This window comes from Aotus nancymaae, unplaced genomic scaffold (assembly GCF_030222135.1).
Source record: "Aotus nancymaae isolate 86718 unplaced genomic scaffold, 86718_ANA_hifiasm-v0.15.2.pri h1tg000011l, whole genome shotgun sequence".
NCBI lineage: Eukaryota > Metazoa > Chordata > Mammalia > Primates > Aotidae > Aotus > Aotus nancymaae.
Genome location: NW_026988422.1, coordinates 48,716,611 through 48,738,190, shown reverse-complemented (window position 1 = coordinate 48,738,190; position 21,580 = coordinate 48,716,611). Strand labels below are relative to the sequence as shown.

The 21,580-nt window shown below is 38.5% G+C and overlaps 1 protein-coding gene across 4 annotated transcripts in view; it reads right to left on the bottom strand.

Annotated features, from left to right (window-relative positions):
• The window catches only part of CHURC1 (churchill domain containing 1), a 28,980-nt gene that overhangs the window by 5,686 nt on the left and 1,714 nt on the right, over positions 1 to 21,580 (bottom strand). The window contains exons 2-4 of one of the 4 annotated variants that reach the window (XM_064374939.1): positions 13,817 to 13,952; positions 11,712 to 11,785; positions 3,618 to 6,445 (exon numbers count right to left, since the gene is read on the bottom strand). In XM_064374939.1, coding sequence (XP_064231009.1) covers positions 6,353 to 6,445; positions 11,712 to 11,785; positions 13,817 to 13,952 — 303 coding nt within the window. In that variant the 3' untranslated portion in view covers positions 3,618 to 6,352. Of the gene's footprint in view, positions 1 to 3,617; positions 6,446 to 11,711; positions 11,786 to 13,816; positions 13,953 to 21,580 lie in introns of those variants that run through there. The other 3 variants (XM_064374938.1, XM_064374941.1, XM_064374942.1) reach the window with 3 other exon arrangements.

The following is a 21,580-nucleotide window of genomic DNA, read 5'->3' as shown; positions in this document are numbered from 1 at the left end:
GTGCAGACAATCCAAACATACCACCACCACCAGGTTCTACCTTGTTCTGGAGGAGATACCTGCTGAGAGCCCCCACAGACCTCATCCTGGAAACTTCTCATTTCACCTTCCCTTCTTTGACCACTAGATGGAATATTTTCACTTCTATTCACTGAAGCCCTGAAGGGACAGTTTTCCAAACTGGACACACTGCTTGAGAATCCCAACGCTGAGGGGAAAATATTTTTCCTTTAATCACTCTGCTTACTCTGTTTTCTAAGCACCTGCATCATCTGAGAGGGAATGTGGAATAGATGTTTAGGATCCCCACTGTCTGACCTTCAACTAAACCTGTCATGAGCAGTGCTTTATTTCAAAAGGGTAATCTGAATATTATGGTGGGAATCCCCTGGCACCATTCTGCAGGGCCTTATGCTAAATTAAGGCTACCTTTAACTTCACTCTTGAAACCTCAAGCCTTTCAGATTCCTGTTTTATTTCCCTTTTTGTTTTTTTGAGATGGAGTCTTGCTCTGTTGCCAAGTTTGGAGTGCAGTGGTGCCATCTCAGCTCACTGCAACCTCTGTCTCCTGAGTTCAAGCGATTCCCCTGCCTCAGCCTCCCAAGTAGCTGGGACTATAAGCACCCACCACCACGCTCAGCTAATTTTTGTATTTTTAGTAGAGACGGGGTTTTACCATGTTGGCCAGGCTGGTCTCAAACTCCTGTCCTCAGGTGATCTGCCTGTCTCAGCCTCCCAAAGTAGTGGGATTATAGGTGTGAGCCACCGCGCCCAGTCTCAGATTGCTGCTCTGGGGTATGAACTTTTTGAGACGTTGTCTTGCTGTCACCAGGCTAGAGTGCAATGGTGCGATCTCCCCTCACTGCAACCTCCGCCTCCCCAGTTCAAGCGATTTCTCCTGCCTCAGCCTCCTGAGTAGCTGGGACTACAGGCGCATGCCCCTAAGCCCAGCTAATTTTTGTATTTTTTTTAGTAGCAATGAAGTTTCACCATGTTGGCCAGGATGGTCTTAATCTCTTAACCAGGATGGTCTTGATCAGCCGAACTCGGCCTCCCAAAGTGCTGGGATTACAGGTGTGAGCCACCTCACCTGGCCTGCGGTATGAATTCTTATGGGGCAGGACCATGTATACTGATTTTAGAAGAGTAACTGCAGACAAATTGTCTTCCTGATGAAAGAGAATTCTTGTTGTATGCTAGTACCCTATGCTCATCATCGACAGTGCCGTAGCCTGTTGGTACATCCAGTAACAGAGCCAGCTATCTCAGATGCTGACAACGTGCTACAGGCAACTTAGAGCCTGACACACCAGTACAATGTGTTCGGTCTTTCACTTGAGGCCCAAGTTCAAAGAATTACTTAGGGGATTCCCAAAGGAATGGGAATTACAGTATAAGTGATTCTGCAGAAAGTCAGAGAGGGCCATAAAGCTAAAATGAGGGCTCTTCACTTGGGAGGGGAAATGCGATTTGCTTCAGACAGAAGCTGATCTATTTGGCTCAGGAGGGAACAGGGAAGGCAAAACTGGAGGTTCCAGTTTTACAAGGATGTTTGGCTTTACTAAATCTTTAGTTGTGCTGTTGTTAAAATGAAGAGAAATTAGAAAGTGTTTCCTTTATTCATCTTGTTTGTTCCCCTTATCCTCAGAAGTATTAGCCTGTGGTCATCAACAGACAAGGCCAAGCTTTAAAATATTACCCACTTTTCCAGATGAACAAAAATCTTTTAATCAAATTTCCCTACGAGCACTCAGAAGGCGGGGGAAGTCTCATTGACAACTCTCCCAGAAGTGCTGAGGTAATGCTATTCAATTCAGAGGAGGGACAGAGAGAATCACTAACCTCAGGGCTCTTATAAAACAAAAACAAACACAAAAACAAAAAAACAGAGCTTGGAACAAGTGATTTTAGGAGGCCAAGGTATAGAGAGTGAAATTGATAATTATCTCCATGACTATGTTCCCATAGCTCTCTCTCTCCTTAGTTTATGAGACACTGAGGCCAGGTGTGGTATAGTGGCTCAAGCCTGTAATCCCAACACTTTTGGAGGTTGAGGCAGGAAGATGCCCTGAGCCCAGGAGTTTGAGACCAGCCTGAGCAACATACTGAGACCTCATCTCTACAAAAAAAAAAAAAAAAAATTGGCTGAGCATGGTGATGTACACCTGCGGTCTTAGCTACTCAGGAGGCTAAGGTGGGAGAATTGCTTGAGCCTAGGAGTTTGACGCTGCAGTGAGCTGTGACCGCATCACTGCACTCCAGCCTGGGTGACAGAGTGAGACCCTGTTTCAAAAAGAAAAAAAAAAAATTAAAAAAAAAAACAGAACCAAACTCTAGAACGCTCTTATAATCGCCATGACAACCATCATCCAAACTACCATTCATTGAATATTTACTATGGGCTCAGACTGTGCTAGGTACTTTATGCACACTAGGTTATTTATCCTCATACAGACCCCATGAAAAACTTTTATTTCTATTAAAAGAAAAGGTAATTGGGCAAGACACTTGCCAAGGACAAAGAGCTTAGGAAGCAGCAAAGCCGAAAGTTAAAGCCAGGTCCGTCTGACTCCAAAGCCTCTACTCTTAACCACAACAGTGTTTTCTTCTAGCTCAGATTTTTCTTCATAAAGACCACTGACAGCTGCCAAAAACAGCATTAGATTTTAAAATCATTAGATTTAAAAATTATGTGGAGGCATGATGGTTTCTATTTTCCACTGAAGAAACTGAGGTAGACAGGATAACTGACTTGCCCAATGTCCCATCATTAGCAGATGACAAAGCTAATTCTAGACCGAGCCCTTTTAATTCCCTTTTTATTCAACTATACTGTATCTTACAGTAGTCTTGTACTACAGTAAAAAAACCTTTCTTTTTTTTTTTTGAGATGGAGTCTTGTCCAGGCTGGAATGCAGTGGCACGATCTTGGCTCACTGCAACCTCCACCTCCCAGGTTCAAGCAATTCTCCTGCCTCAGCCTCCTAAGTAGCTGGGATTACAGGCGCGCGGCCAGGCTAATTTTTGTATTTTTAGTAGAGACAGGGTTTCACCATGTTGATCAGGCTGGTCTCAAACTCCTGACCTCAAGTAATCCACCTGCCTCGGCCTCCCAAAGTGCTGGGATTACAGGCATGAACCACCACACACAGCCAAAACATACATTTTTAAACTGAGAGCCTCAAATTCAGTCAAGTAACTAGCCCTGCTCACAAAATGAAAGAATGAAACCGAAAGGACTTCTGATGTACTGAAATAACAGTGAACATAAACCTCTTCATGGTAACTTACAAATAACAAGGCACATCTGGTTGTGGCCAAGCGATCTCGTGTCAATTAATTAAAATTGGGAGAACCTAAAACCACATGAGAAAGACAGATCTCGATCAAACAAAACAATAAGCACTGGCTGAGCTTTCAACTTCAAGAGCATAACTAGCCAGACCTGTGCATCAGAGAAAGAGAGAAAAAAGGAGTGCTAGGATAAGTCCACGTTTCCAATTATACCCACAGGTGATTTCTCTTCCTTCTTATATCTCAGGAAGGGAAGTAAAAAGAAGAGCCGTGTTTTGCCTAATTCCCCTTTATTTGAACAGAAAAATAAGGATTCTCTGAAACTGGGTTCAAGAGGTCTTTATTCTATTAGATCCACAGAAGAACCTAGAAAATGATAAAATACCACAAAACATAGCACAACGTTGGTTTACCAATAATGAAATATATAAAGGATCTTAATGTTTTAAATTTTTGTAACATATAGTCCAAAACAAATAATTATACATTCTGCCATAGATGAGGACATTGGCAGGTCATATAAAATTATACTCTCGAGCTTCAAATGACTAAGTTGGAAGCATTAGCAAACTCAAGGAAGAGGCAATTTAGAGGCTATAATGGGCTTAATGCTGCTATTTAAAGTAATGAAGCATTTTCTCTGCTTTCTGGATTCATTTCACCAAACGATTTCCTCAGCGGGGCAGATTTAGATTTGCAGCAAAATTAAAAACATTTTCCAGGAATAAAACAACTGATCCCTACAACAGCTGACTTAACTTTTCTGAATAATAAATCTTCATCTGACATACCCAGATGCCTCAGAGTGCTGTCACTGATATTCTCAACCTCTTCCTGACCTTGCCAAATCCTTATACTTCATATTTGCCAAACACTATTACTGAGAGGGGGTCACTGCACTAGCTGTGTGACCTTAAGCAAGTTATTTAACTTCTTTGTGCCTGAGTTTTTTGGGCTCTAAGTGATATACTGAAATAAAGAACAGTGAACATAAACCTCTTCAAGATAACTTAAAAATAACAAGCCATATCTGGTTGTGGCGAAACTATCAATAGCACCTACCTCATGAAGTTGTTAATGAGGACTGAGTAAGTGCTTAAAAAGGTCTTAGCACATAGTAAGTACTTAATAAACCTCAGTTATTATTATTACTGTTATTCAACAAAGCTTTTCCCTGGTATCTACAATGAATACTTTGCTCATTTCTTTTTTCTTATAAGTAAAGCCTTAGTTCAGAATTTCCAGATCTCTTAGATATGAAGAAGAAACATTTTTGTTTCTAATGGCTGACCTTTTAAATTTAGGTCTCAGTATAAGCACTAACTGAAGCCACCTCATTGTATCTAGTATTTTGTATGTTTTCTAAAGTATTTTACATTCACTAATTCATTTAAATCTTCTAACAATACTGTGATGAATATATAATATCAATTTTTATTAGTCCAATTTGATAGAAACAGGACAATAAAGTCCAGAGTAATGCTTTGCTTACTGACTATACTGCTAGTAAATGGCAGAGAGGCTTAAAACCAGAGTGTATAACCTCCAAGCCAGTGCTCACGCAACCATGCAAAGTAAGATACTCTAAGATCCCTTTAGAGCAAATGAAGCCATTTCTCATTCCTATTAACTAAAGTCCACACTGCATTCAGATTTCCCTAGTTTCTACCAAACAACCTTTTTTTTTTTTTTTCTGGTACATAACCCTGTGTAGTATACCACATTACATTTAGCAGTCATATCTTCTCAGGCTCCTCTTGGCTGTGACCATGTCTCAGATTTTCCTTGTTTTTGATGGCCTTAATAGTTTTGAGGAGTACTGGTTAAGTATTTTATAGAATACGCCTCAAATGGAATTAGTGTGATGTTTTTCTCTGATCAGACTTGGGTTCTGGGTTTTTGGGAGGAAGACCAGAGCTAAAGTGCCATTCTTATCACATTCTGTGTGATGTGATGCTATCAAGGATACATGCTATCAGTAGGGCTTATCATGGATGATGTTAACCTCAATCATCTGGCTGAGCTAGTGTCTGTCAGATTTCTCCACTGTAAAGTTACTCTTTTCCTCCCTTTGCATATTATACTCTTTGCAAGGAAGTCACTATGCAGAGCCCATACTAAGTGGGAAGTAGCTACATAAATTATTTGAAATTCTTCTGCACAAGACATTTGTTCTCATTCAATCATTTATATTACTTTGGACTTGTAAATATTTATTATATAGTTTGGGTTATAATCCAATACTACTTTATTTTGTTACTCAAATTGCTCCAGTTTTGGCCATTCAGAGATCCTTCAGTTCGAGCCTCTATCTGTTTGACATACTCCCAATCACTGTAATTTTTTTTTTTTTTTTGAGATGGAGTCCCACTCTGTCACCAGACTGGAGTACAGTGGCATGATCTCGGCTCACTGCAACCTCTGACTCCCTGGTTCAAGCAATTCCCCTATCTCAGTCTCCTAAATAGCTGGGATTACAGGCATGCACCAGCACACCCAGCTAATTTTTGTATTTTTAGTAGAGATGGGGTTACACCATGTTGGACAGGATGATCTTGATCTCCTGACCTCATGATCTGCCTACCTCAGCCTCCCAAAGTGCTGGAATTACAGATGTGAGCCACCATGCCCGGCCCTTTTTTTTTTTTTTTTAATTTCAGTACTTGGTTTTCGGTGGCACAAGATGCTCTAGGCTTATCTTGTATATTTCATGTCCGAGTTCTAGAATTAATTTCCAAGGAGCCCTGGTTCCTTTTATTGGAAACCAAAATCTTGGAATCAGGTGTGTTCCCATTCTAGTTGTTTTCTGACCACATAACTACTAACAAAGATGCTTCACTCTGGCTACACTGATATGAACTTTAAACTTTAGCAGAAGAGCTCAGTTCTAGAGAATAATGATCATCTCCTACATTACCTTTTTTCCCCAAAGAATAAATAAATCTAAGCAGAAAAAAATATGCAAAGAATTTTCAGTATGAATGAAAAAGACAAACCATCAGGCTTGCTGTATTGTAAACCAACCCAACATAGCTATAACGGATCTGCAGAAGGATTCTTAGAATAAGAGAGTCATTTGTCGGGGGTCATCAGGGAGAATACTGATAGTATCTTCAGCTTTGCCACATAACAGACACAGCATGGTATACTCCTAGAACAAGATAAAGTGCATAATTACCTTGAGGAACAGGGAAAAAGATGCTTCATAACTTACTCTGGTTAAGATGTTCTCTACAAATTGTCATGAATATTCTTTCTGTAAACTGGATCAATTTCTTCAACATGTATCAGCAATGTCTTAGGCTTATTCTATATATTCCAGAGCCTGTTGTTCATACACACTGATACATAAATGTCATCTTGGAAATACATGGCTATTTCTCAGACTTAGCACATACATTTGGCTTAGGGCTGCTATTTAAAGCAACGGAGCAATCTGAGTATGTGTCCCTATGGACAAATTTCTATTCTTACAGCTGTTCCTTTCTAGGATATTTAACATGAATACACAACAGAAATAATGTTTTAAAAGGAGAAAATTCCCAAACTCAAAAAGCTATTTTTATCTACTCTAGGAAAATAAACAATTATGTTAAATTCACTAGTATGTCCTGCCTCCTTTTCAGATAGCTAGTTGTCTGGAATTTGATCCATTTAAGCAGTTTTGCTTCCCAGGCTTAACAAATGTCCAGACTGGTAACAGAGGTGATTTTATTTTAGGCAAAAATCCTTAGGCCAAAGTTCTATTCTTTTTTTTTTGAGGCAGGGTCTTGCTGTGTTGCCCAGACTGGAGTGCAGTGGTACAATGATGGTTCACTGCAGCCTTGACCTCCTAGGGTCAACTGATCAACCCACCTTAGTCCCCCAAGTAACTGAGATTATATGCACATGGCATCACACCTGGCTAATTTTTAAATTTTTTTTGTAGAGATGAGATCTCACTTTGTTGCCCAGGGTCGCCTCAAACTCCTAGGCTCAAGTGATCTTCCTACCTTGGTGTTCCAAAGTGCCAGGATTATAGGTGTGAGCCACTGCATCCAGCCCAAAGTCCTATTCTTACAGCTGTCCCTTTCTAGAATATTTAACATAGTCATAAACTACAGAGACATATTTCTTTGAAACCTTTTGTTTAAAAGCCTTTTATCTGCTCTATGAAAACAAACATCTATGTTAAGTCTACTAGAATTTCCACATCTGATGCTGCGATTGCTAGCTGTCTGGAAACTGATCAGTCAAGGCAGTTTGTGTTTTTTGGGTTTAAGACAGTCACTAGAGAGGGTCACAGAGGTAAACAATCACTGTGGTACAAAGAAACAGAAGCAGGCAACTGCCTTTTCCATCTTCTACTGGTGAGTTCAGGAGGGGAGCTTAGTTATGGCAGCAGAAAGATTGCTTTTTGAATTAAAAATAAAAATACATCCTCTTCAAGGCCTTTTACTGCTGTCAAATACTTCTACTGCTTTAATGTCTGGTGGGTGAAAGCAGTAAAAAGCTTTAACCCACCAGACATTACTATTGGGATGGCAATCTTTTACAGGAAAAGACGGAAAAAAGTAATAGAGTCAAGAAGAGAAAATGTGTGAGGCTAAACAAATACTTGAGTTTTCAACCAATCTAGCCATTGACAAATTTATCCTGAGTGCCTACATGCTCTGCAATGCACTAGCAGACATGAAAGAACAAAGTCTGACTTTACAAAATTTGCAAACTAACTTGGGAGGGGAAAAAAACCTAATAGATAATCTGGCAAGATTATTAAATCAGTGAGACTGATTACACCTGTCATCTTTATAGGCAGTCTGGAACCCAAATTTCATTGCAAGTCAATTATTTGGAATTCAAAAGCAATTTCCCAAAGAAGTAATGTTATACATGGCGGTTAGGTTCTCAGAAAAATCCACAAGTCTTTAAAATTTATATTGTTCAAGTACCATAGAATCTAGCCATATATAGAAGTGCTTCTGTGGGAAAATATGTCTAGAATTCTAACTTGGGATGCCAGGAACACGTCTCCCTGTGCTGCCAGGAATATGATGAGATGAGGACACCTTTTATCAAAACTAGCCAAGTAGAGAAAATAATTCCCCCAGTCATTCATAAGGACTCACAAAGCCTCCAACTGTCCAGAGCCTAGGGGAAGAGATTTGGAGGGAAGAACAGAGTGGTGGAATCACTTTGGAATCTGAGTGAGACCAGATTTTTTTTTTTTTTTTTTTAATTCTGAGGGCCCCTTTACTCTTTTCCTCTATTACTCCCTGTTAATTCTGACTCCAAGTCCTCTTCTTCCCTGGCTCACAGAGCAACAGAAAGGAGTTTCATAGTTTCTATCTTGTTTCTTGAAGTAAACACACAGTACATTTTGGTCAGGGGTTGGGGGGAGCTTTTGCCAGGGGGATTTTTTCTTTTTAAATAAAGTATACCTATAATAATTTATGATGTATTTTCCATGTAAATTATGTCGCTCTGTCTCCACTTTCCCCCTAGTCTTGCCATCAGAAAATCCTACTTTGTTCAACAATGGCAAAATGGCTGTTTTAAAAACAGAATCCTTATCGTTTAGAAAGGCTAATGAAATATTTACAGAGGTAGTGATACATTTGGAATTTGCTTGGAAATAATCCTATGGGGAGATGTGGGGATGGTGGAGTATAAATAAAGCAACTTGAAGCTGGGTAGTGTATGTTAGGACACGATTCTGCCTACTTTCGACTATGTTTACATTTCCTATAACATGTTTAATATAAAACAATGGTGGCTGGGAATCCCACCCTGAACTTGAACTACTGCTAGGATAGGATAGGGGGCTGGGGTCGGGTGGGGACAAGGACAGTAAGTAATGGCAGCTGAGAATGGAGAGTTCTTGAGGCCATCAGGCTGAGGTAGAAGTTCCCAAGTGGCTATTCACTAGAGTCAGGGCCTGACATAGATACAAGAAAAGTTCAGAAAAGGGAGAAGCTGCATGAGCTTCAAGAGCAAAGAGGAGATGGAATTTGAGTTCAGCTAGAAAGAGGTAAGATTTAGTTGGCTTGAAGGTAGAGAGAGGGATAATTCAAATCAAGGAAAAGTCATGAGTATGGACAGTAATATGGAAAAGAGCAGGTGCATCACTTACGTCGTAAAAGGGAAAGGAAGCTGCACTTGGTTTGTAGGCAGGGGAGTGGAGGATGACATGCTGAAGAAGATTAACTTGATGGCAGTGTGCAGAACTGCAATCGAGGGAATGCTGCAGTAATTCAGGCTTCAATGGGTATGGCCCTTGACATGTGGTGTGGGGGCAGAGCCAGAAAAAAAAGCGGGCAAAACAAAGAAAAGAGGGCATGAGGGGTGTAGGCGTGAAGGCTAGAGAAGGAAATGTGAAAGGTATTTAATAGGTCTCAACTGAGACTGAGTACATGTGTGTTCACTACATGAAAGAGCATAAAGAAGGTTCCAGACCATAGACCAAAAGCTAAGGAGTATCACTTAGGGAAAACAGGAAAGAAAATGAGAGAAAACACAAAGGAGCAGTTAAAATGATTTAAAAAGGAAGAGTCAAGCACTATGGATGGACCTCAAGGGCAGAAATGCTTCAAAGAGACAATAATGATTAATAAAACCAGATGCAGAAGCCATGTAAGAGAGAAAGGAACTAAGGTAAAATCACAGGATTTGGTTAGATTATAGGAAACCTACAGAATAGTTTTAGTACAGTGTAAATGAAAACCAGTTTGTAGGTAGTGAAGAGGAGCATAGGGAAATAAGGAAAATCAGGTAAAGACCTATTCAAGTGGCCAGGCAATGGCTCACACCTATAATCCCAACCCTTTGGGAGGCTGAGGCAGGAGGATTACTTGAGCCCAGAGGTTCAAGACCAGCCTGGGCAACAAAGTGAGACCTCGTTTCTACAAAAAATTTTTTGAAAATTAGCCACGCATGGTGGCTAGTGCCTGCAGTCTCAGCTACTTGAGAAGCTGAGGCAGGATTGCTTGAGCCTGGAAGGTCAAGGCTGCAGTGAGCTGTGATCATGCCACTGCACTTCATTCTGGGTGCCAGAGTCAGACCTTGTTGAAACAAACAAATAAAACCTATTCAAGTAAAGAAGCAAGAGGAAGAAGAGATGATTACAGGATGAATCAAAGTACACTAGAAGGAGAGAAAATAACATGAGATTCCTCAGGAAATGCAGTAGGGGTAGCATGAGAGAGGAGTAAATAAAAATCTTCCTCTCTAAGAGGAGAGGAGCAGGAGTCTGAAGCTGGGACAATGCTAAGTATGGCATACATACGAAAGAGTAGTGGGAATTAGAAGGGAAGCTGGGCCAGTCCAGTGAGAACCTTAAAATGAGGAGCTTCCATATTGTGCTGTAGCTAAAGGTGGGCTACAGGAAGGCCAGTCAGGTCACCTGAAAGTATAATTTATTTTTATTTTTTAGTAGAGACAGGGTCTCACTATGTTGCCCAGACTGTACTCAAACACCTGGCCTCAAGAGATTCTCCTGCCTCAGCCACCTGAGTAGCTCGAACTATAGGCACACACCACCATGCCCAGCATTGAAAGATTGCTTATAGTCACAATGCTAGAAACTATGAAATGATAGTCAAAAAGACTCTTAAACTAGACTCTCTACTCCCAGTCTACTCTTCCCCAACATCTACTCCCCCCAACTCATATTCCATACTCTACCATCAGATTAATTTTCAGATTAAGACACTTATCTTTATGATAAATGTCTTAATCTCTAGCTTCACAGAGGTTCAGTGTTTCTCCTCAAACCTTGATAAAAACCAGCTTGTAATTTTACTTAATAATATAATGTCTTACCACAAATGAGACTGCAGAGTTGTTCAACTTTACATGCCAACTTGGGAAAACAAAGATAACCTCCTTATCACAATTTCCATGTGGGCAAGTATGGTGGCAGTGGACAGCCCACCACTTAAAGCCCACAACTGTGCAATCACATAACTGGGCAGAAAAAAGAAGCACAATGGCAACCTCCTAAGAAGCCAGAATGTGCTACTATTCTTTATAAACAAAAGTGACAGAACTGAGATATCATTTGTAAAGTATACATTTTGATTTGTGACTCTTGTGAAGGGACGTTTGCACAAATCTACCCACATATAAAGTCTGTCTCTCAACTTGCACAGATATAGGAAAGGCATGGGGCTGGGAGCAGTGGCTCATGCCAGTAATTCCAACACTTTGGAGGCTGAGGTGGGAGGACTGCTTGAGCCCAGGATTCAAGACCACACTGGGCAACATAGCAAGACAGTATCTCAAAAAAAAAAAAAAAAAAAAAAAAAGAGAGAGGCATGGTCTCTCTATTAACATATGTTAGCACTTTGCACTTCATTTATGAAAACTATATTTAGATTTTCAAGGGCACTTTTATTATTCCTCTAACCTCCCCATAACATACCCATACTTATATTTACCTGAAATTCATCCATGATACTGAATGTATACTCATGTCTGGCTATTACATGATGACAATTCTTACACAAATCTGCTAAAACAAAGAGAGACTTATTATGTAATTAAGTCTTAGAGAGTTTCTTAAAACTTCTATTAAAATTTCTATTCTCAGCATATTATTTAAAGAGAATCTTAAGTCTGTGATATTTAACATAGGTGAAAACCCATTATATCTACCTTGATTTCTAAAAAATTCAGAATCTGCCACATAGCAACACTACATAATTAAGAGTCTGAACTCAGAGACTTAATATGTATTTACTGCCACTGAAAGCTCTTTAAGATAATCAGTTAAAAGATATTTAAGTGTGTTTTTAAACTAGCCAGATCTGTTTTGTTTTTTTTTTTGAGGCAGGCTCTTACTGTTGTCCAGGCTGGAGTGCAGTGGCATGATCATGGCTTGCTGCAGCCTCAACCTCCCAGTCTCAAGTTATCCTCCCACCTTAGCCTCCTGAGTAGCTGGGAGGATAACTTGAGCCAGGGAGGGGCTCAACACATGCACCACCACACTCAGCTAATTCATTTGAATTTTTGTGGAGGTGAGGTCTCACTATGTTGACCAGGCTGGTCTTGAACCCCTGGACTCAACCAATCCTCCCTCCTGGGCCTCCCAAAGTGCTAGGATTATAGGCGTGAGCTACCTCGCCTAGCCAAGCTGGACCTATTTAACTACGTAAAAGCTTTTATTCTCATGAATAATAGAAACTGCACTGTTAGAATCAATCATAAATAAAAACCAAAGCTGGACATTAAAGTGAATTTAATAGTAAAAAAAGAATCTAGTAAAAACAATGATTTATTGAGTACTTATTTTAAATATTTAATCTTCTAAAAAATCCAATGAGGTAGATACTATCATTACCACCTTTTTAGAGATAAGAAAACAAAGGCATACTTCAGTTAAGTAACTAGGAAGACTACTGAGCCAGGAGGTAGGGAAACCAAAATTCAAATCCAAACAGCCTAGCTCCAGAGCCCTTGCTCTTAACCACTATGTCCTATTGACTAGAATGAAATACAGTCTAAAGAAAACAAATGCTAAAAAGAAAGAAAAAGATTCTTCTAGCTTAAAACATTTTATTGTTTGTTTGTTAGCTTAGAACTTTTTTTATCATTTGACTCCATTCTAAAGGCTTGGTGCCTTTCAAACTCCTCTGTCAAAATACCATTACCTGCACATTTATTTCTCATGTATTCAGAACATATCTAAGAACCAAGAGACAAGCAAAAAAGGGAATGTGAATAGCTAAATACTCGTCACAATATCTGGACACTGAAGTATACATATACTTAACTTACAGAAATCCTTAGTGCTAACCTCAGAATTGATTTTTTTTACTTTATTTCATTTTTAAAAGATGGGGTTTCACCACGTTGGCCAGAATGGTCTCGATCTCCTGACTTTGTGATCTGCCCGCCTCGGCCTCCCAAAGTGCTGGGATTACAGGCGTGAGCCACCGTGCCTGGCCAGAATTGATTTTTTTATACATAGTTTATTTGGTTTCCCAGTATTGAGGATGAGGAGCAAGATATGAAGGCAGCTTATGATTTAGCAGCAAAAGTAAGGAACAATAGACAGTGAGACTGGAGACCTAAAAAAGCTAGACATTCTTAGCAGAAATAAGACTAAAAAAACCACTGCATTCCTGAAGTCACTTAATATAGGGACAAACAACCCTGTACACTTTAATAGCTGTTGGAGGATATCACAGAATTATACTGTAGCAGAAAGTGAAAACTCACATGGATGACCCTAAGGTCATAATAATAACAAAAATAAAAAGTATATCTTGTTAAGGCAGTGTAAAGATTTTAAAAATATGCCCCTGAAAAACAATTTGATGAACAAAAAAATTCAGTGCCTCAATCACAAGCTTTAGTTATCTGCAAAAGTCATTTACATATACTATTTGATGATACCAGATAAATGAGGTGTTAACAACATTTTCCTCTTAAAAACCTAACTAGTAACTATGTGTGCAATACAATACTGAAATAAGGCTTCAGAATATTTTGCGTAACATATGAACTTCCAAAAGCTGATAACTAAAAAAAGTCTGCTTACGGTCATAGGTAACTATTTCTTCTCCATCTTCTTCTTTCAAGGATTTGTTTGTAATCAGCATAAAATCCCGCTTATTGCACACCGCACAGCCTGTAAAGTTCAGCAAGAAAGATCCATTCTCCAGGCAGGTGTTACCCTATAATATTAGAAACAGGAATTTAATTTCTTTACATTTCAAAATCTTTAGTGAAGATGATAATTTTTGAAATTACTAGCTTTCCTAAAGAAGTGTTACTCATGTTTAAAAAAAACAAAAACAAAAACAAAAAACACAACTAAAGCACAGCGTTAGATCCTTAAGTCTCTGAGGACTTCCTCTATGTTGAAAAGAGAGGACAAACTGCAAATAAATATTTAGAAACAACTTAAGGAAATCTTAATACAAAATATGAAAATAGAAAATTAGGAAAATTTAATAGCCAACGATATTAAACAAAGCATATCAAAACCAGAATTCAGTCAAAATAGAAACTGAGTCAATGATAAAGATGATCTTATATACTATGATGCTTAGCTGTTTGTTCAAATAGTTTTGATCGTTGATAACACAAAATACATGAACAAAAGTAAACTCTCAGCTCTATAGGTGTCAGTCCTTAAGGATACATGTGATTGAGGCAAAGCTTTTTTTTTTTTTTTTTTTTTTTGTAACTGAGATTGGGTCTTGCTGTGTTGCCCAGGCTGGTCTCAAACTCTTGGGCTCAAACAATCTTCCCACCTCAGCCTCACAAGTATTGGGATTATAGTCATGAGCCCACTGTTCCTGGTCCAAGGGAAGTCTTTGCTAAGGGGCTAGGGGACAAACAGCAGGGGGTGGGGGGGTTGTGAAGGCATAGCATTAGGAGAAACACCTAATGTAGGTGATGGGGCGATGGATGCAACAAACCACCACCATGGCACATGTATACCTATGTAACAAACCTGCATGATCTGCACAAATACCCCAAAACTTAAAGTATAATAAATTTTAAAAATATTAAAAATCACTTTATAAATAATCATTTCTGAGCAAAAAATGTAAAGAGTAATTTTAAATAACGTGACTAAAAATCACTCAAATCAACATTTCTCCAGTGCATCTATGTATCTGGTATTACAAAGGCATAATGGAGGATGCAAAGATGAGCCAAATATGTTCCTACCTCTAAGGAGTTTTAATAGGCATCAGAGAAATTAAGATCCACCATAAATAATGCCACTAGGAAGTCTTTCTGGATCCCAAGCACCAGAATTAATCTCTCCCTTCTGAGTGGCTTCTTAGTTCTATGTATTGAGGAAGAGATTAACTTTGGTGGGAGAAATCAAGACATTACTACATAGTTCAGAGTTATTAAATCATAGGCACACTGTCTTAACTACTAAAAGGGAAAAGGGCCCTGGGATTAAAGTATCCATTTTCAGCTATCAAGAACAAATGCTTTACTTTTTTTTTTTTTTAATAAAATCTACTGAGGTACAATTTATATACAATAAAATTCACACACTTTAAGGGTACATATAGGTGAATGACTTTTAATATATACCCATATAACCACTACCCCAGTCAAGGTATAACACATTTCTAGGCTGGGCATGATGGCTCATGCTTGTAATCCCAGCACTTTGGGAGGCCGAGGTGGGCAGATCACAAGGTCAGGAGTTCGAGACCATCCTGGCCAACACAGTGAAACCCCGTCTCTACTAAAAATACAAAAAAATTAGCTGGGCATGGTGGTGGGTGCTTGTAATCCCAGCTACTTGGGAAGCTGAGGCAGAATTGCTTGAACCCGAGAGGCAGAGGTTGAGTGAGCCGATAGCTCCACTGCACTCCAGTCTGGGTGAAAGAGTGAGACTCTGTCTTAAAAAAAAAAAAAAATTCTATCCACTCAAAAAGTTCCTTCATGCTTTTCAGATCTCTAACCTCCATCTCACCTCATACATCCACTGACTTGATTTCCATCTCTACAGTCTTGCACATTCTAGAATTTTATATTAGCAGAATCAGTATACTCTTATATCCAACTTCTCTTGCTCAATATAATGCCTATGTTAATCATCCCTGTTATTGTAGGTATTGGTACTTTGTTGCTTTTTATTGCCAAATAGTATTCCCTGTAGGATTCATCTGTTGATAGACACTTTTGTTGTTTCCATTTGGGGCTCTTATAAATAAAGCAGCTATGAAGATTCATGTGCAAGTCTTAGATGGACATGTCTTCCTTTTCCTTGGTTAATATCTAGAAGTGGAATTACTGAGTAATATGGTAAAAATATTTAACTTTACAAGAAACTGCCAAATGGTTTTCCAATATACATTCCTGCCGGCAATACTAGGTATCTTTTTATTGTAGCCATTCCAGTGATGTAAAGTGCTATCTCATTGTAGTTTTAATTTTTGTTTCCTTGATGACTAATGATGTCGAGCATCTTTTCATGCTGTTTATTCATATGTCTTCTTTTATGAAGTGTCTACTCAAGTCTTTTGCCCATTTTCAAAAAGTCAGGTTGTTTGAGTTATAATAGTTCTTTATACATCCTAGATACAAGTTTTTTCCCAAATATATTTTCTCCCTATAATTGATTTGCCTTTTTTAATGGTGTCTTCTGATGAGCAAACAGTTTTGATTTTTATAAAGTCCAATTTACCATTTTTTCTTTTATACTTTATACTTTTTTTCTCCTAAGACATCTCTGTCTACCCCAGGGTTGTAAAGAGTTTCTTATGTTTTTTTCTAGAAGTTTTACAGTTTTAGTTTGTAGGTTTAGGTTTATAATCCATTTTGAAATAATTTTACATATGAGGTAACGATCAAGGTTTATTTAGTTCCATATGGATATCCAATTTTTCTGGCAAGATTTGTTGAAGACTATCTTTTCCCCCACTGAATAAGAATGGTGCCTTTGTAGAAAAAAGTCAATGACTATACATATGTGGGTCTGCTTTGACTATTCTGTTCCCTTGATATACATATCTACCCACCCACTACTATCAAACTCCCCTGATTACCATAGTTTTGTAGTAAATCTTTAAATCAGGTAGTTTATGTCCTATAATCTGGCCATTCCTGGTTGAGTTTCATGTAAATTTTAACATCAACTTATACACTTTAAAAAAAAAAGTCTCCTGGAGTTTGAACTGGGGACTGCCTTGAATCTATGAAAGCTGACTGCCAAGGACTCCAAAAAATTAAGGAAAGCAAAATAGTTTTTAAAAAGATCTAAATGCCAATTTCAAATAAATAGAACTCTGAACTGGACTACAGCCACAGACACAGGTTCCTTGCACAATGTGGCCTAACCTCTGTAATCTGAGTAATTTTGCCTCTTGTAAGTAGACAGAATGTGACTCTAAGGAAACACTGAAAGAAGAGAAGTATCTATATATCTGTTGTCTGGTAAGTAAATGCTTCAAATGGCAAAATACAAGTATAACATATAAGAAATGGATGGGATTTTCTAGAAGAGCCCTGGTCATTTGAAAGTATCAAGAGTAACCTTCATCAGTGAAGCACAGCTCTTTTATTAAATGAGGCAAGACTATTAACATCCAAATTTGGAAAAGTAAACTAAAGCACACATTACTCAGCGAAGGTTTTGAGGTTCCCATAACAGGTAGAAAAAGAATACAATTCAAATCAATTCCACAATAGTAACAGTAGACCCTAACAGTTTCAAGGAGAAAGGGAAGAAAGTCAACATGTTAAGTATCCTTAGAAAATGTGATTCAGATAAATCCTGGTTAAAGGATTTGTAAAGGTATACAAGTGTGCAAGAAGAAATGGCTGAAAACTATGAGGATAATTAGCATAAGAGTATGTTATAGGCCAGGCACGGTGGCTCACACCTGTAAGCCTAGCATTTTGGGAGGTCAAAGTGGGTGGATTATGAGGTTAGGAGTTTGAGACTGGCCTGGCCAAGATGATGAAACCCCGTCTCTACTAAAAATACAAAATTAGCTAGGCGCAGTGGCATGCGCCTATAGTCCCAGCTACTCGGGAGGCTGAGGCAGAAGAATCGCTTGAACCCAGGCAACGGAGGTTGCGGTGAGCTGAGATCGCGCCACTGCACTCCAGCCTGGGCAACAGAGTGAGGCTCTAAAAAAAAAAAAAAAAAAAAAAGAGTATGTTATAAAATCTTATAAATTTGAGAAAGCTGTAATTATTCTGATAAAGACTGCATCATTTTTTTTTCCAGCAAATTATTTCAGATGGTACAAGTTAATAGTGAATGTATATATTTTGCCAGGGAATGTTTAAAAACAGAAAATACAGTTTTTATTAAAGAACCAATTTTTGGTTTTGTTGATTTTCTCTATTGTATTCTCTCAGTATTTTCTACTCTGATCCTTATTATTTCCTTCCTTCTAATTGCTCTGGGTTTAGTTTGCTCGTTTTTCCATTGTCTTTTTTTTTTTTTTTGCTTTTTTTTTTTGAGACGTGGTCTCACTCTGTTGCCCAGGCTGGAGTGTTGCAACCTCCACATCTGGGTTCAAGTGATTGTCCCACCTCAGCCTCCCAAGTAGCTGGGACTACAGGCACACAAAACCACACCAGGCTAATTTTTGTATTCTTTGGTAGAGACAGGGTTCCATGTTGGTCAGGCTGGTCTCAAACTCCTGATCTGCTTGCTGCAGCCTCCCAAAGTGCTGGGATTACAGATGTGAGCCACCGCACACGGCCTGTTTTTCCATTGTCTTAAGTGGAAGGTTAGGTAATTGATTGAAGAGTATACTTTTTAAATATAGGCACTTAGAAGTTTTAAGATGCAGAGTACCATTTTAAGGCATTCTTACATACAACTGTTTTACTAATTATATATTACTCAGCATTTAATTAAATCTGGTTTAATGTTATCTACTAAGCAACAACTTGAGTATATGAAGCTTGGTAGTTTATCTTTAAATGACAAATACAAAGCATGTAATTGTAAATTTAAACATATCACTAACACTGATTTTTTCCCACTGTTAATCTAATAATGTATTTCTGTACTCCTGTTGCATTACTAACAAAATGTAAAGCTGAAATTAAAATATATGAAATATATGTTTCATTTCCAGTTTGATATGAAAAATATCTTATTACAATTTTGTGCCTGTTCAGTAATTTTAGAAAATGCAGAATTCTAGTTCTGACTGGTTTGCTAATGCTTTTCTGAAAGAAAAAAAATGTGGTTCACAGTTAAGTAAAAAACATTTGGGTTCAGAAAATTAATGTGGTTCATTTCCAACTTGACTCATGCCTGAGTTCAAATTCTCAGTGTTAACATTAGCAAGTATGCCAGAGCCCCATTAGGAATTAAGTAGTGTTTATTTCTAGTCTGTAAAAATAAATCACAAAATTCCAAACAACTTTATGTAATCAAAGATAAATAATTAACTAATATTTACTCATTCTATACTTAGAGCTTCCCAACAAATGAATTTGTTTTTGTAAGTAGACAGAGTTTTTGCTCCGTCACCCAGGCTGGAGTGCAGTGGTGTGATCTTAGCTTACTGGAGCCTCGAACTCCTGGGTTGAGGAAATCCTCCCACCTTATCCTCTTCCCAAGTAGGTGGAACTACAGGAACACACCACCACGCTGGGCTAATGTTTTTTAATTTTCATTTTTAGTAAGGATAGGATCTCACTATGTTGCCCAGGCTGGTCTCAAATTCCTAGGCTCAAGCCATCCTTGTGCCTTGGTTTCCCGAAGTGTGAGGATTATAGGTGTGAGCCACCAGGCCCAGCCCACCATCTTCTTACTGCCCTTCTTTGCTAAGCTTCTGCAAAGTTTAGCAAAAGCAGTGGCTTCTGCTCTTACTGTATTTAAAAATAGGTCATGACTTCAAAGAACCCCTGAGTTGGAAGGGTCCTTGACATTGCAAATGGTCGGTTAAGTCTCTACTGAACAATTGAAAGACAGCTTAATTCCTCTAAGAGTTACTCATTCCATTTTGAAATATCAGAAAGTTCCTTATTCTGATTCAAAGCCTAAGACTCATAACATCCACCCCCTAATTATCTAAATCTGCCTTCTAAAATTCCAAAGAAAAGTTTAATTCTTCTTCATGACAGTCTTTTAATTATTTTAGAACAGAATAAAATCAGAGAAAAGCGCCTTTGAAAGGTACTCTCCTGGTTTTCCAATCACCTCAATCCTTTTTTTCTACTATTCTTCCTTATACCTTATTTCCATTTCTGAAGACAATTTAGTCTTTGGAGCTCAGTCCTTGATTTGACACATTTTTTTCCTCAGAGAACAAATCCTATTTTGACATTTGTATTTAACTGACTCCTTTATCTATGTAGTTGTACCCAAACTGCAATCTTATATCTTCACTTGACCCTTCAGATATTCTCAATCTCAGGTGAAGCATATTAATAACAATTTGACCATTTGTCCCGAATTTTTGTTTTTTCTTCCCATATGCCTCCAATTTCTGTAATGGTATTTCCAATTTCTCAATTGCCTAGATTGAAAACTGAGATCATGTGATCACATATAGCTCTCCCCTTATTCTCTTCTACATTAAACTGATTGAATCTTATTCTTTTTTTTTTTCTTTTCTTTTTTGAGACAGGGTCTTGCTCTGTTGCCCAGGAGGGAGTACAGTGGCACAATCATGGCACACTGCAACCTCTTCCTCCTGGGCTCAAGTGATCCTCCCACCTTAGCCTCCGAGTAGCTGGGACTGTAGGTGCATGCCACCATGCCTGGATAATTTGTTTTTTGTGTTTTTTTTGAGATAAAGTTTCGCTCTTGTTGCCCAGGCTAGAGTACAGTTGTGATCTCAGTTCACGCAACCTCTGCCTCCTGAGTTCAGACGATTCTCCTGCCTCAGACTTGCAAGTATCTGGGATTACAGGAGTGTGCCACCACACCCAGCTAATTTTTGTATTTTTAGTAGAGATGGGGTTTCACCATGTTGGCCAAGTTGGTCTTGAACTCCTGACCTGAGGTGATCCACCCACCTCGGCCTCCCAAACTGCTGGGATTACAGGCGTGAGCCACCACGCCCGGCCTATTTGTATTTTTTGTAGAGACAGCGTTTTACCATGTTTCCTAGACTGGTCTCAAACTCCTGGGCTCAAGCAATCCACCTGCCTTAGCCTCCCAAAGTGCTGGGATTCCAGGTGTGAGCACTGTGCTCGGCCTAACTCTTTGAAATAAGGTCTTCATTATCTCATGCCTACGCTGTTGCCATAGCTCCTCAAATGTTCTGTGGAGTTATCTCTTAACACACCCTCCATCCTACCATCAGCCATAAGATTCATTTTCCTAAATAACAGATTTCAGAATCATTTCTCTATTAAAATTCTGATGGTTGTCCAATGAATAAAATGTAAACTCTAAGCTTCTCAATATGACTTTTAAGTTTTACAGTAACTTCACTCTTAAGAATCCAACCTAATCTCTTTAATATTCTCTACTGGAAACTTCTCCCACATGGCCTTGTAATATCCCATGTTTATTACTGGCTTTGTAAAAATCTTTTTAAACTTAAAAAAACAAAATAGAACACAGTAAAGTACATGAAACATAAATGTAGAGCATAATAATTATAAAGTGAACATCTACAGAGCCATCACCCAAATCAAGAAATAAAACACTGCTTGCACCCCAGAAGACTTTTTCTCATGTGACCCTTCTTGATCACACCCTAATCCCTTAGCAGTAACCACTATCTCGACTTAATAGTAATTGTGTGCTTTCTATATAGTTTTATCACCCAGGTACATCTTTAAATAATATATTTTAGTTTGCCTCTTTTTGAATTATACTTTATGTGTTCTTTCATCAACA